Source organism: Pararge aegeria, chromosome 9 (genome assembly GCF_905163445.1).
Source record: "Pararge aegeria chromosome 9, ilParAegt1.1, whole genome shotgun sequence".
Lineage (NCBI taxonomy): Eukaryota > Metazoa > Arthropoda > Insecta > Lepidoptera > Nymphalidae > Pararge > Pararge aegeria.
The window spans coordinates 6897176-6913957 of NC_053188.1; the positions used below are offsets into that span (position 1 = coordinate 6897176).

At 33.7% G+C, this 16782-nt stretch overlaps 1 protein-coding gene across 1 annotated transcript; it reads right to left on the reverse strand.

Moving 5' to 3' along the window:
- Nucleotides 1-8442: 8442 nt before the first annotated feature.
- Nucleotides 8443-15989, reverse strand: LOC120626605 (arylsulfatase I-like). The gene is made up of 8 exons (XM_039894215.1): nt 15829-15989; nt 15337-15441; nt 13867-14026; nt 12940-13166; nt 12267-12372; nt 10596-10748; nt 9210-9863; nt 8443-9046 (listed from the first exon to the last, which is right to left on the reverse strand). The coding sequence occupies exons 2-8, from the start codon at nt 15436-15438 to the stop codon at nt 8829-8831; spliced, it is 1620 nt and encodes a 539-aa protein (XP_039750149.1). The 5' UTR covers nt 15439-15441; nt 15829-15989; the 3' UTR covers nt 8443-8828.
- Between the last annotated feature and the right edge of the window lie 793 nt (nt 15990-16782).

The following is a 16782-nucleotide window of genomic DNA, read 5'->3' on the forward strand; positions in this document are numbered from 1 at the left end:
ATTATACAAAGATTTTTAATCTCAATTCTGGTGTAATGCAATTTATTATTTTCATGTAGCTTTGACATTAAATTTGATAGTTTTAAGCAAAACGTAGATTGCAAAAAACAACTCTTCAGAACTCAGTTACAAGGGCCTATTATACAAAGATTTTTAATCTCAATTCTGGTGTAATGCAATTTATTATTTTCATGTAGTTTTGACATTAAACTTGATAGTTTGAAGCAAAACGTAGATTGCCAAAAACTGTATGCAAGAGCAATTTTAGAGAAACTGAACAAGAAATTAAGACAAACTAAACCATGAATTAAACTGAACCAAACTTCTATTATCTTTGCATTATTTTAATTTATTACACAAGTAAATGTAACAAGCTCTAGTTTCCTCGACTTTTCCCCTATAATAGAGATATTTCAGTGGTCATAACTTTCCAAACCAAATATCATTTTAATATTTAGCTGTAAGTACGGGTAGTAGATAAAGAAAATTTTGAACCGTTTTTTTAAATAGCATACTTTAACGTCCTAAATTTATAATTCTTTTCAAGCGACTTAAAAAAAAATTAGGAGGTTCTCAATTCGATTGTTTTTGTGTGTGTGTTTTTGTTTTTTATTTGTTAATCCGCCTATTTTAAACCGACTGATGATATTTTTTTTGTTTAGTACGTTATACCTCATAAATGGTCCCATTTAAATTTGGTGAAGATTTACAGGAGGAATACGGGAGAAATCGAGGGATCTGTTCAAATAATATAGCACACCTATAGACTTTCGATAAGCGCCATACGGCCAAAAACATGGATGGCCACTGGAACTATACATTAAATAGTATTTCACGGGTTGCGCTTCGATAATAGAATATGGCTGCTAAGCAATTTATGCTCGTCACAATAATAAAGCTGATGGTGAAGTCAAAATTCAAAATTCAAAAATGTTTTATTCACGTAGACTAATCACAATCACTTATGAGGCGTTCATACATTTAACATGTAACTCTAATGTAAGTGATGGCGATAACTGCATTCGTTAACTTAAAACTAAAGCTAGGAGGGTTCCAAACACTCTCTGGTCTAAGAGGAGCCCCCAAAATTTTAGCCAGGTTTTTTTTGTTATCACCATCTCCTAGTCTAGTTAGTGTTTAGCTTTGAAGTTATGGGAGAAGGGCTGGGAGAACTCCTCAACCATTAACACCCCGGCCTTAGAAAATCAATATCTAAACTAAAAACTTCTACTATTCCATGTTCCCGTGCTTTAGTAGTTGGACATGTTTATTATATCTTCTGACAGGAGTATCATTACTCCTCTCGGAATGATAACGGTTTATCAAGTGCGATTTGGTGGACTTCACAAGACCTTAAAAGCACCATGGAGAACTCTCAAGCATGCAGTTCCTCACGATGTTTTCCTCCACCGTTACAGAGAGTGATATTTGATTGCTTAAATTAAACGCACATAACTCCGAAATGTTATAGGTGCATGCTGGGGCTCGAACTGGGTCCCCCGAAAGGAATGCTTTAGCTTTACCCACTTGGCTATAACCGTTTAATTCAAAATTTATCTTCCAATAAGTACACCTATATCAACATGTTACATGCAAGAACACTATAGGTTAGGTATGCGATGAAAAGGGTCGTGACGGAAATAATTAATTAAATGTCGACTAAAGTCACGCTCCGCACAACGTTACAAGATCTGGCTAAGTATTAACAGTGCTACTGATTTAATATACAGTATCTAGGTATCCAGGTACTACTGATAGCATTGCATTTACATTGAATGAATGAATGAATGAATGAATACACTTTTATTGTACACCACAGAGAAAATTCACAGAGATACATATTATACAACAGCACAATAAGGTACGTACAATTTGGCGGCCTTATCGCTATATAGCTTGTTTGTTTTTCTTTTTATTGTTGTTAGCATTGTTATTAGTGTTTCTCACTTTTCAATTTTTGTACCCTAATTAAAAAAAAAAAAAATATTGTTCGTGTAGTTCATAAATATAATGAGAATAATAATGTAATCGTTGATTAGTGTATGTTGATTTGTTCGTACTTATTAATTTATAATAATAATAGCGATCTCTTCCAGGCAACCAAAGACACGAAAAAATGCTATAGGAAACTGGCAGGTGGTAAAACATACATTGTTGAAATATTATGATTTAAACAACATGAACATAAGGTTATTGCATCATTTTATTAAAATTATAAGAAAATTATTTTATGTCGTACCCTCGAGTTTCCATCAACATGACATTTTTTTTTTATCTTCTACAAGTTAGAGTAGTTAGTTAGCTCTTTACTGCAATCTCACCTGATAAGTGATGATGCACTCAAAGATAGTAGTGGGCTAACCTGTTAAGCAGTATGTAAGTTATATTTGAACCAAACGCCTATTGGTACCGGAACTCCAAATCGCTTAGCGGCACGTCCTTGTCGCTAGGGCAGCAACTAGCTCGGCCGAAGCCTATGGAGAACCCAAACAGGTAAGCCCGCATCCATCTTAAACTGGATTATCATTTACCACCAGTTGAGAATGCAGTTAAGGGCTTACTTGTAGTGTAATAAAGAAAACAAAAAGGTACTAATTTTATTTAAATGTGCGCCAGTAACAAAAAATAAATAGAATACACGTATAAACTACTTCGAACCCCTTGTGGCACATGAGTGTTATAAAACCTGACTAATTAAATTTTCTCATAAACAGCTTACAGCAATGCACCCCTTTGATTAAGTTAATTTTTCTATTTAAAACAGTTGAAGGTTCTCAATTAGGTTGTGTGCTTTTAAAAAGCATTTGTTGATCTACTTGAAAGAGTCATGTCAGTATAAAATGGAAATAAGTACCAAAAGGAAACTGCATTTTTTTTAAAAGCCACGGTACTAAAGCCTGTCTTAGGGTAACCTCTAAGTATTAAAAAAAAACTTAAAAATCGGTAAATCTAAAACCTAGTTGTTCATGGAATCTCATAATTTGTCTTCATCATATCAACCCATTACCGGCTTACTATTAGGGCTCAGGTCTCTTTCCAGGTATAGAGAAATGTGGGAGGAGACCTGAGGGGGGGTTTAAGCAGTGGCATGCATACAAGGTATGCAGGCACAGGGTATGCACAAAGCGGGCAGATGATGAGAATAAAAAAAAATGCTCCAGTTCGAGTAATAAAAAATCATTGGAAGTGTTATAAAAAGCCTATTCTTTAGATTCTATAACTTGTACTGAAGATTTTCTTTATTTTAGACCCTGGGCATACCCTCTATGCACGCCACTGGGTTCATGCCATAGTCGACCACAATGGCCTAGTGCGGTTTGGTGGACTTCAGGCGCCTTTGAGAATATTATGGAGAACTTTCATGCATTCCTCACAATGTTATAATTGCTTAAAACGAACATAACTCGAAAAAGTTAGAGCTGCTGGGATTCGAACTCGGAAAGTGAAAGCCGAAGTCGTAACCGCTAGACTATCACCGCCTTATAATACCTTAGCTTTCCAGTCAACGATCTACGCGTGAATGTATCATCCACTGAGACGTCTAAGTACATGAAACCTAAACCCACCACGCTAATCCACTGCGGATATACGGGCTTTTTTACCTTTAAGGGCTCTTAGGGCTCTCGTATGTTCTACGAATAAAATGTACGTTTAGATGTTCTGCATGCAGTGTGGTTTTGCGAGGCACGGAAATAAAGTTACGTCGGAAAGTTTATCACTAGTTGAGATTTGTGTGAAAATTAATTTACCAGTCGGCAATTCTGAGCAAGCAAAACTTGTATGAACCGTGTTAAATTTGAGTCCGCAAACTAATCGATACTTTTAAATAATACCATTATCAACAGCTATTTGTTGCCCGCGACTTCAACCGCACTTAATAACGTTTTAAAGCGTAATTTTTATTTGCGCATTCTTTGAAACAAATCGTTAATTTTATAAACTCGCGATAAATTCTATATTATTTTTTTATATTTATATTGCATTTTAAATTTTAATTTGGATTTTGTTTATTATTTGTTTTTCTTTTTTCTAATTTTGTAATTTTAAATGTATCACTATGGGCTTTGTCTAAAATAAAGAGATTATTATTATTATTATTATTATTAAATTTCCGATTGGAATGAATTAAAAAGTATTTTACAGCTAAATAAATAATGCTAAATAAATATTATCCTTGTTGATAAAAACTATTTCTTTGAATAATAACCTACCTTTATTTCACCGGCGATCTAATGAAATTTTAGAACACAAAAGCTGCTATTGCGTCTTAACTTTGATAGTATTCTTCCTCGCGGATATTTTATAATTTTTTTGTAAGTAGTAATGGTAATGAATACTTTAATTATGTAGTTTTTCTCAGTGCACGCCAATATTGAATTTTATAGGACTTTTTTTCTACTTTCCTCAAGAAAATTGCAATAATGTAACCCACATTATTGCAATTTTCTTGATCTCCAACTTTCTTGAAAATAAACTATATCCTATTTTTCTTCCGTTTGCTGAAGAAATCGTTAAAATTGGTCTAGTACTTTCGAAGAATATTCGGTACAAACAAACAAAAAATGTTTCTTCTTTATAATGTAGTATAGAGCAAGGGTTCCCTAAGGATGAAAAGTGTCTAGGCCGAAGTCCCGTCCGAGGAAGATTGATCCCGGAGCCCTGTTACATGTAATTATAGGTAGAAGTCCCAAACAACCCGATCTGTCGCGGAGAGAATCGTATAACTTTTTAGAAGATTTTCCACCATCAACAAAACAGAAAGGCCGAAACCTACCACGCTGGCCAAGTGCGAATTGGTAGACTTCACACGCCTTTGGAGATATGTATGCCTGAATTTCGCCATTAAACAGAAATTCCCATTTCCAACAAATGATACTATGCTGTTTATATATATGACTTCTAGTAAGCTTAATACAGTCATTGATTTAGACTATTATTATAATGGAAACTCCAATTTTATTTTTACGTATAGATAGTGTTAACAAACATATTATATACAAGAAAAAACTAATGATAGTGTCTGAAACAACATGAGTTTCAGTAAAAAGCATTCAAAGTACCTTACTACCTAACCACTTTATTGTTTGGCGGTTACTGCAATATTCTGGCTCGCTTCAATTAGTCGCCACCGCAGACAGCTTTCCACCTGACAGACCGACATCCATCGATCAATGTACATCAGACAATGATCGATAACCCATGTTTTTATCTTCCATCTCTCCCACTCATTTTATAAGTTTCGGAAGAAAATTTACCAGTGACAATGGCAACAATTCTGTTGTTCATAAATTGACATATTACCATCGAAGAACTGTTGCCCGCGTCCTTCGTCTGCGTTTTAAAACCGTTGGTTTTTGTGGGATAAAAAGTAGCCTAAGTTAATTTCCATCTTTTTAACTTACTCTATTCCAAAAATCAAGTTGATTGGTTGCCAAGGTGTGAAGGAAAAACAAACAAATAATATTAGTTAGTAGTAATATTAGTACTTACTAAACTAAATTGACATATTATTTAAGAATCAACTTAATTTAGTTTAGAGATCAACACAATAGAACTAGCCGGATTATTGATCTTGAATTGAACAATAAGCAATATATTAAAACACATTTAACGAATCGTGTTTATTACACGATTGATGAATTCTTTAACGACAAGGCTGCTTGGAAGCAGGCCACTCCGCTCTCATCTCTCACAAAACAGAAAAATTCTAAAGATTGTTAAACTATAAAATGATGTTGGAAAAGAGCAATCTGCTGAGTTTCTTGCCGGCCCTTCTCAGTGAAATCTGCCTCCCGAACCGGCGGTAAAGTCACAACAAGCAGACTGACTTGACGTTTCAAAAGTGCTTATAAACTAGGCCCACTTGAAATAAATAAATTTGGAATAGGAATTTAAATTTGAAATGATTTGATTCTTTGTTTTGATTCTTTATTACGGTTTTTTACAAACCTCTTGGGTACTGTTTATTTTTCTGGGGTACAAAATAGCCTACGTTACTCTTCGTCCTTTTAACTAACTCAATGCAGAACTCACTATCAAAGTAACTCAAAATCAAGTCGATAGAGAGAGTCTCTATCTATCTACAGTACACTGACGAAGACCTGTTCAGTTCGGAGTACAAAGATTGAAGAAATTATAAATTACACCATACAGATTCTCCAGCTTTTAATTTATTATAAGCATGCAATAAAAAATGCGTATTAGCTGTATCCCATAAAGGAAGCGTGAGTTTAGCCATGATAAAATGTTCCTACAACAGCCGTCAGTAGGTGTACAGAAATACACCGAGGGACTGATTTTGATGCTGTTTTTTCTCGGCAACCAGAAAAAACATCATATGATCGAGATGGTGAAAGTGTTTAGTAGTCCTAAGCCTCTTTCCTAAATGGTCTTCCCAAATTTCACAGGTTTGCTGTACTGTTACTTTGTTGTGTTTCTAAGACACGGTAATCTTTTGCTGATGCTTCAGAATCAGGTACGCCATGGCATACCCAACCCCTCAGCAACTTACAGCAGACAAAAATAGACAGACAGAGACGGATGACAGATCACAGACAGTATGTTTGTTTAGGCTCATTATAATGTTTTAAATGAATAAGTGTTAGATAGATGATATTCGAGAGCGTGAACAAACATGCTGTCTGTGATCTGTCATCCGTCTCTGTCTGTCTATTTTTGTCTGCTGTAAGTTGCTGAGGGGTTGGGTATGCCATGGCGTACCTGATTCTGAAGCATCAGCAAAAGATTACCGTGTCTTAGAAACACAACAAAGTAACAGTACAGCAAACCTGTGAAATTTGGGAAGACCATTTAGGAAAGAGGCTTAGGACTACTAAACACTTTCACCATCTCGATCATATGATGTTTTTTCTGGTTGCCGAGAAAAAACAGCATCAAAATCAGTCCCTCGGTGTATTTCTGTACACCTACTGACGGCTGTTGCAGGAACATTTTATCATGGCTAAACTCACGCTTCCTTTATGGGATACAGCTAATACGCATTTTTTATTGCATGCTTATAATAAATTAAAAGCTGGAGAATCTGTATGGTGTAATTTATAATTTCTTCAATCTTTGTACTCCGAACTGAACAGGTCTTCGTCAGTGTACTGTAGATAGATAGAGACTCTCTCTATCGACTTGATTTTGAGTTACTTTGATAGTGAGTTCTGCATTGAGTTAGTTAAAAGGACGAAGAGTAACGTAGGCTATTTTGTACCCCAGAAAAATAAACAGTACCCAAGAGGTTTGTAAAAAACCGTAATAAAGAATCAAAACAAAGAATCAAATCATTTCAAATTTAAATTCCTATTCCAAATTTATTTATTTCAAGTGGGCCTAGTTTATAAGCACTTTTGAAACGTCAAGTCAGTCTGCTTGTAGTGACTTTACCGCCGGTTCGGGAGGCAGATTTCACTGAGAAGGGCCGGCAAGAAACTCAGCAGATTGCTCTTTTCCAACATCATTTTATAGTTTAACAATCTTTAGAATTTTTCTGTTTTGTGAGAGATGAGAGCGGAGTGGCCTGCTTCCAAGCGTGAACAAAAAAATAATGGTTGCTGACCAGCTTGTTATTTCTCGCTCATGATAGCGACTTTAAAATAAAATAAACTTAACGGTCACGCAATTTAATATTCAAATTAACGAATTATGTCCATTAAAAATTCGGGAGTAACTACTTGCCTTTCACCCTCGTGTATTGAATACGAAATGAGTTTGAGAAGTCCTTTTTTCTTAATTTAATTTTAGCCCTTTCACCTTGCTTTTATGCGGAGACTCTTTAAATTTTTGATAGTCACTACACGATCTTTTAGAGGGATTTATATACCACTTTTAAAACGGCACCTTACCTTTTTTAATAGAAGATGTAATTGTGAGTACTCAATAATTTTTGATGTCGTATGTAAATTTAGTATTAAATTTTTAGTCTGTATTTAAATTTTCTTAATAGTAGACTAACATAAAATAAAATTCATAAAGTTAATTCACTTCATAATATCCCTTAAGTCCATTTTATGGGTTAACCAACAAAATAAGGGATGAACGAAAATTTATTCGACGCCTAAAAGTCAAGGCTTTTACGATCCGTCGTAAACGAGTACGGTATGTTACCACAAGTGACTGTTGACACAAACCCCTTTCACAACCCCTGACATTATTGCCTGACCCAATATTAATCATTTAAATCTTTATTACAAAGAACTGAACAATCGCTTATAAATGGTCGCAGCGTTTTCTACGAGAACAAACATTTATTATTTTTTATTACTCAAACATAGTAAAGAAAAAGTATAAGCGCAAATTTGCTATAAATATTGTCCAGGCTGCTAGCAGTATGTACAGCAAATTTGCATTTAATAAAATTACCGGAAATAAAAGCCATTACGAACTAACGGCCAAATAATGAATACAAAAAAAAAATATAAAATTTTGTCACTTTATTAATTATACTACTTTTTGTGTTGTGTAACAGTGCAATTTGGCTAAAATTAAGGCGAGACCGAACCGCTATATCCAATCTTCTGCTTCCTCAGCGGCGTTTAAGTTTACGTCATGTACTAATCACAAGACTTACTCGTCTGAGCAAAATACTTGGTTGGTTGCACGCTTGTCGCACTCTTGAATGCTGCTAAAGGTGCAGGTTGGAAAGTACAGGGTACCCTTTACATTTCAGGACCGTGTAAATTTTTCTTCAATGCTGTAGCGAACAATTTTGTCACAATCTCACTTCAATAATATCTTCCAAAAAATATTGTAGAAGAGTATTTAGAAAACCCTCGTGATAAATTTATTTTTGTCGGATTATACTTGATTTATTTCATTCGTTCTCAATCATCTTTTTTTGATATGCGCCATACATCCCACGTGTAGTTATGCGAACAAGGTAAAGCGTTTATGTTCGATTCGTGAGGTACTGTTCTAGGTATAGTCCTTTTGAATTCTATCTGCAAACGTGCATTTAATTTTTCAACAATATCTGGATTGCTTGACGATACATCTGTGATTTCACACGGGTCGTCTCTGATATTATACAAACATACAGTACCTGCAAATAAAAAACATTGATGCCTGAGTACTACTTATACTGTTTAATATCCTACTAAAATAAAATTCTGAATTAATAAGTTACACCAAAATTTACAAACTTGTTAAGATTAATGATTCTTTCATCTTTGAACCATTTCTTGTTTAAAATGCCCGTAACTTACCATTTCCAGGATAACAAAGTGTTTTAGCCGTTTGGAAATTGCAGGAAAGCTTAATGTCCTTTCTAAGATTGGTATCTGTATATTTAAAAGGTATATCTAGACTTGAAAGTACTGAATACATTACACTTTTTTCAATACTATCCTTATACGCAGGTAATCCATTTTCAAGTATACCTTTATATTTATGACCTTGAAAATCACTGATATTTTTCATAACTTCACCAGTTATTAGTTTAAAATCACCACTTATAATGTAAGCAAACCCTGTATAGTCATCGATTTCGACTATCAAATCTCTTTTAGATTCACCATTTGATATAATACTTTCCCATAAATCAATCCCATCTATGTTTTTTGGTGGTTCAATTGAAACTGCACTTAAAAGTGTTGGCAACCAATCCGTTACATGCATGTAGCCTTTCCATAAATGTCGTCCTTGTGTTAAATTCTTACTCCAAATCAGCCCGTTAACTCTGATGCCTCCTTCGAAGGGACTCATTTTAAGACCTCTCAAAGGCCAATTAGAAGCATAATTTGAAACCGTCATGCCACCATTGTCAGAGACAAAGGCTATTATGGTGTTTTCAAGAATGCCTTTTTCTAATAATGCTCCAAGGATATCTCCGACACTGTCGTCAAGTTTCTTTACCATTGCTGAAATTAAGAATATTGTTTTATTTCACTTATACGCATGATTTTCAGTAATTTAGCTTCAATAACCGTAAGGATGCAAAAGACAAAAAACTTTTTCATCCTTCAACACAGACGTTTAAGAAATACAGCTTCTTTTTCTTCGAACTTAAAAATAGACCTGTTATGGTTTCAGTATATTTTTTACGACCGTCGACCTACCGCTTGCCTGACCTTAGGTTTCCTTTAGAAAGTTTTTGTTGTAATAGCCGCCACCTTTCCGCTCAAAGGGGTAAAGGTGTAGTCCTCTTTTTGTCAGTCAGTTAGGAATATATTATGTCGCAAGCCAGTCATAATATATTCCTAACTTAAAACAACAAAATAAAGATTCAATATACGCCCTAGTCTAAGAAGAATTCTATATCAAATTAAGACGTACTGTACGAAGAACCACTATAATACTTGATAGAATCACAATTTCTTTCAATAACATAGTATTACAGCCTACTTAGGAATTCAGGTTTACTTTCTGGAAGACCGAGTTTGAATCCTGGCACTCAACTCTTTTCTAAGTTATGTGCCTATTGAGTTTCACGGAAATTGCGTGCGCGAACCTGCGCGCTAAATAAGGGTTCTCCATAAAGTTCTCAAAGGTGTGGTGGACGGCCTAAACCCTTCTCATTCTGGCAGGAGACCTGTGTTCTGTAGTGGGCGGGTAATGTGTTAAAAATGATGATGTTGAGGACTGTGTCTTACCAGCATAGTACCGACGTTGAGGCAGCTCTATATGTCGCATAGTACGCACTACCTCGGATGGAGCCTGCAATGGTGCTTGGTCATTCCCTGCGTGGGGTGCATTGTGAGCCACCATCAAAAACAGCGGCTTAGAAACGTCATGAGATCTAATAACTGAAAATTTCAAGATATGATGGTTTAAAAAAAAAAGTTACGTTACCGGATCTTTACAGTATTAGTGACAGTAAATTTTATTTTCCAATCTATTTGTTTGTACTAATGACAAAGTACAGATGTGCATTTTTTTATTTTCGACGTTTATCAAAATTAAACTAGTGCTAGAAATAATGTTTTAGATACACAGGCAGGCAAACATACAGACGGATAACAAAGCTATATAAGTTCAATTTTCCATTAATTATCTTAATCATACGTATCATATGGAAGAATGTATTTATTTCTTGACATATACATATACATTATCTTTAGCATATGATATTGTTTTCAAAATAAGAGAAAATCTTAGCGAGAAACCTAAAAAAACAGAGGCCAATCAGAAACTTATAATTTCGCAATTATTTCTTAAGTTTTCTACCAGAATCAAGGTTTGGCAAGAAAATAAATATTCATGTTTCTCGTCTTACGTACTTATTTATGACCTATATAAATTTCCCTCTTAAAGTTTAGCTTATGGATTCAATAAGCAAAATAATATTATTGAAAACTGCAAACAAACCGAATCCTATATATAATATTATACAAACGATGAAATTGTTTTAAGCTTTAAATATTTGGTATCCAATGATAGTCCCTGACTGCGCATAATAAACTGATAACAAACAGCTAATGGGTAGATAACAATAATTTTCGCTATAAATGGGATAAAACGATTACAGCCAATTAATATAATAATAATCTGGAAATAAGTTTTTTTTAGATTATTATTATATAAGCAAGGTGTGCTTACGATTATATATTTTTTTTATTATTTAATTTATTTATTACTTGTACTCTTGTGTTTGAATTATTTTATCGAACAACACAAAATATAGCAAACAAAAAGAAAAAGAAACAGAAATAGTAAAGTATTTATGCAAATAAAGGCGGTGTTATTACTATAGCGAGATTTCTTCCAGACAACCTTTGGTAAGAAGAATTTCTAATGAACGAGATATGTACCTACATTTATTTTGTATTATTTATTTTTATTATGTCTGATTTTTGTTCTTTTGTCACAATAAATAAACATTGTACGTGAACATCGTGATTATCGTGGATTAATTCTTGGAAAACGGCCCGAAATCTTTATCAATCTAAGACCATTTATGTTCCAATTCTAGGTTTCTCTGGTGTGCTACTAGGATTTTCTTGACAATAATGATAATAATAATTATCATGAAATGTTAATTCGAATCCATGAGCTTGTGATCCGTATTTAAACATATAAGCCACTACAACAAACGATACACAAAAAATATAATGCAATATAACTATCACCTTGACCGTTGAGTAATTGATAAGAAATTATCCTGTCCACAAAGTATCAACATTGCATATTAATTCACCCGCAGACCTTGAAGCATTAAGCCCGCGCGTGATTATCCGTAGCATTAGCAGATCTTATCATCTATGCACGAAGGAAATGTTGACCATTGTTTAAAGCAATTTATGATGGGAATAAAATGAACTCACTTGATTTCGCTTCTTCATTGTAAACGTCCGTTATATATCCTTTGACGTCCCAAGCGGCTGATAAATTCCGGAACAGGTCGTATCCGGAAACATCTCCGATGTTCCACTGGGAATTTTCCAAGATATTTAATGATAATACAGAACTTTCTTTGCAATTTGTCAAATTACTAGCAATCCCGGGTTAACTGTTCGTTTGCATATCTACTATTGAAGACCTAAAAGATACCTCAAAATTGCTTCAACACACGTTTAACGATTTTATCAAAAAGATCTTTGGGATGATAAAGCTTATATTAATGCACTGGATAGTTTTCCTACTAATGTCATGAATTCATAAGTTGCTGAGCGATCAAAGAATAAATATGAAAGTTTGTCTATTTGTTTGTTTGTCATGTCATAGTTATAACTATACAATTGATAACTGTCTTATTTATAATTTGGAAGCAGTCATCTACGCTCTCATCTCCCGCAAGTGAAAAAAAAATGTAATGTGGGTGCTCAAAAATAGCAACTTTTGAGTTTCTTGCCGGCTCAAAAAAACCTTTGGTATAGTTTTACGGCTTCAAGCGACGAAATCTTGCAACCTGGAGACGGATATAGGACGGGACACTTTTATATATCATTTATAAAACAAAGGGTTCCTGCGGGATTTTTAACTATATTACACACTCACCGTTTCCACTAGATCGTATTCGTAATAATCTATATAGCCACCTCTGTGACCAAAATGCGAGTCAAAACCTCTCGATGTGGGCAAATACTCGACACGCGATTGCCCAACATGCCATTTACCCACTAAATGCGTAGCGTAGCCATTTTCCTTCAAGTATTGTGGCAAAATCTTCTCAGTTACCGGCAACGCTCTGTCCTCACCATTCGTTAGGGGATAACCCTGCATACCTGTAATATGTCAAATTGGGCACTTTTAGTAGCTTTGTCTGCTAATGTTATTAACTATAATACCCTCGGAATAAAGGTCCTTAAGGCATGCTATTTTATTATATCCGACTATCTACTATTCTCTGACTTAAGCATTAAACGTACAAAACTCTTCCGCCGTTTTATGCAAAAGTAGTTAGTTATTTGATTTATGCCTGATATTTTATTAAATTGATTAGTATTTTAACAAATGTGGCAATACTTCTTATTTAATTAATAAATAGTTTTGAAGAAATTATAATTATATTTGATTTACAGCGGTATTTAACCGTATTTTGATATAAATACGGTTACATTTTCGATACACTTTAGTCATCTCTCTCGGACCTCGAACTCGAACGATGCAAAGATACCTCCCGGTGTCTTAGTCTTTATCAGTACTAAGAAGAAATAATGTGGTGGTGTGGTGAAAGAACTTAGATAGCCTATTTCTCCCGCCTCGCGTTCTAACCACATTTGTCGAAAACATTATTCACAAAAAGAGAAATTTCGATAAAGTGTTTTTAAATAAACGTATTAATTGGGTCATCTACTATTAAATGAGGTTTGGTCAAATTTGCCCCCATTCTTTAATATTCGGGCATGCAATTATTGAAAATATAAAATATTCAATGAAAAAAACGAATCTTCCCTACGTGAAACATTTTTAATTCATACAAACCTGTAACATGTGCGAATTTTCCGGTGAGCAGAGCGGAGCGTGAGGGTGTGCAGATACAGTGGCTGTAATACCGCTCAAATGCGACCCCGGTATACGCCAGAAGGTCTATATTGGGCGTCAAAATTTGATCCGACCCGTGGAAACTTACGTCATCCCAACCCTACAATGTCAATACTGCTTTTCAATAGATCTACGTTTATTTGAAATTTGAGGAAAAAAGTATTGGAAAATAGACAAATTACAGAGATAACATATACATAACGCAATATAATATATATATATATATATATATATATATATATATAGATAGATAGATATATATAATATGCATATATTTATATATATAACGCTCAAAAGCGATCTTATCGTTTTAAAATATTTGAAAATATTTGGTAAACAAAGTAAGACATTTTAGAAAAGCAGCAAGTGCTCTGTTTTCACGCTCTGAATGCTGAAGAAGTAGAAAGCGCAGAAATGAAAGTGGGAACAATTCCAACAATATAGAGGAATTTGGAAATCCCTAGAAAAAAAAAACCCAGCACTAGATTTTCAACGTTTTATGATGATAATATGTTACGTAAGTTTTCTACTTGATGAAGTACATACGAGTAGAGTATACAATCTACGATTTTTTTTGCATGCCATTCCATACTGTATCGTATAGTTACAAAGCTTTTTCATTTATTTTAGTCTATTTGAGAAATGTAACCGGAAAACGTTTGCAATTAATTACTTTTTATAGGATATTGGGTAACAAACGGTGCGCAAAAACGCTTTGTGCAAAAAAATGTCACCACATTTTTTGTTTAGCTTAATTTGACACGAACCATTTTTATAATGTCTATTTTATTAATGGAAGTGAATTTTAGTTTTTTTTTTAGTAAGTCTTACATCAATTACATTTTACTTTAAATTTTTGTTAACTACGCTCACGAGGTTCTGAATTTGATCCCCAGGTAAGGCCGAGAATTTTTAGGTATTGGATTTTTCTCAATACCAGCTTGGAATCTATATGTTTGACGATGTATATCCCAGTGTCTACTAGTACGGAAAGATCTCGGTTATTATCACTGATGTGTGATAACAATCATCACAGCCCATCAATCCGCATTGAAGCAACGTGGTGAGTAAATACTGCAAACCCTCTTTCATATGATAGAGGATGTCTGCACCCAGCAGTGGGTCGTTAATAGGCCGAAGATATTAACAGGCAATTGATAAAATCTATAGATATTAATTATAGCATAATGAAACACAAACCCAGTTATTCAGTCCCTTTCAGAAGCAAATCTCTGTCCAACAATAGGGATGTCCCACTGTTGGGCAACGATTTCCGTAAGGCTGATGATGATTCCGATGAAAAAGAATAATATATAGTAATTATTTTAAACTAATTACTATAAAACTGATCATGTTCAAGACAGGTTACCAAGTTTAGGTAAGGTTACTTGTGTTTAAAAAATAACTTACCATGTCATCCGCTATAATGAAGACAATATTTGGACGGCTTGTTTCTCCTACCATAACGCATATCAGGATAAAAAACAGTAATATCGTATCTTTGGGTAACATTTTCTGAAAACAACAACACGATGTTATATTCTAAACTTTGTTTTGTTTAATGAAATTTCTAAAGTTGTTATCTTTAGAATAATTTATAGAGTAATATTTTTTTTTTAATGAGGAAAAAAATCTAAACACAGTAATGAATTACAAAATTACTTAGAAGTGAAAGAATGAAAATAAACCTCTGAGTTACTTTATTTTATCGAAAACTTACAAATAAAACGTATCATTTTTTTTCTCTTTTTGTTACTTGTGACAAACAGATTTTATAGTCTTTAAACTTTCTCTATAGGATATTCTTAATGTATGTATTGAGATTTGCAAATATACATATACGTTATGTAACGTATCAAATCTAGCAAAAGTAAGCCAGCTGAATTTAAAAACGAAACCAACCAATCGTTTTATAAAGTTCCGGTATACAACATAAAAAGAAGCAAATAAATGACAGAGGTCGTATTCATCATTCGCCGATCTGCAGCATTGTGCTGCTTTTCATCGGTTTATTTTTTTATTTTCAAAGATAACTTTTACATTATAGCACTAGACTAGGTGGAATTACAATTCTGCTTCCTGAATGAAAACTGATATAGATTGGATATTTCAAAAATTGAGAACACACAAATTTGAATTGTATAATATCATAACTTATTATCACTATTAACCTATCCAGACAAAATATGAATCTGATACTGATTCTATATCCTGCCGATTTGCATCTTAAAAAGAAAATCATATTAATAACTTTGCAGATAGGTTAGGATATTTAATTCATTCAACCCATTGCTTGGTATTAATAGTATCGAATAACTTGACTATTGGTTTGGACCAGATGCGCGTCAGTTCTTATATCCAAGAAACTGAATCCTTAGAACTGACGCGCTAAGACTGACTTTCTACTTTTATAATGATGCCCGAGTCTATCAGTTAATGTTTTATCTATGATTACGTAACTATTATACAAATAACAATTTACTCTTCAAAAAAATAATAACTTTATAGCAATAAGTATACCCGACTTGGAGACGAGATCACAAAAGTTTGAGTGAAAAAAAAATTAGGTGCACTAGCTTACTTTAAATGAAATTAATTCTACGTATACAGTTTAATAAAATTAATTAAAGTTTACTTACTTACTTTTGTTTTCCGTCTAATAAATACCTTTACCTTTAGATGCTACTGATCCTGCACAAATATTTAAGATGTTTTTTTTTTTGCTCCTTAGAAATAATATTCTAAGTTAAAATCAAAAACTGTTTACGAATATTGAGTAGTAATTAAAATAATTAGTTTTATTTTAACCCGTTGTTTCAGTTATACATGAATGCTTCAAAAATCATCGCTTAACAC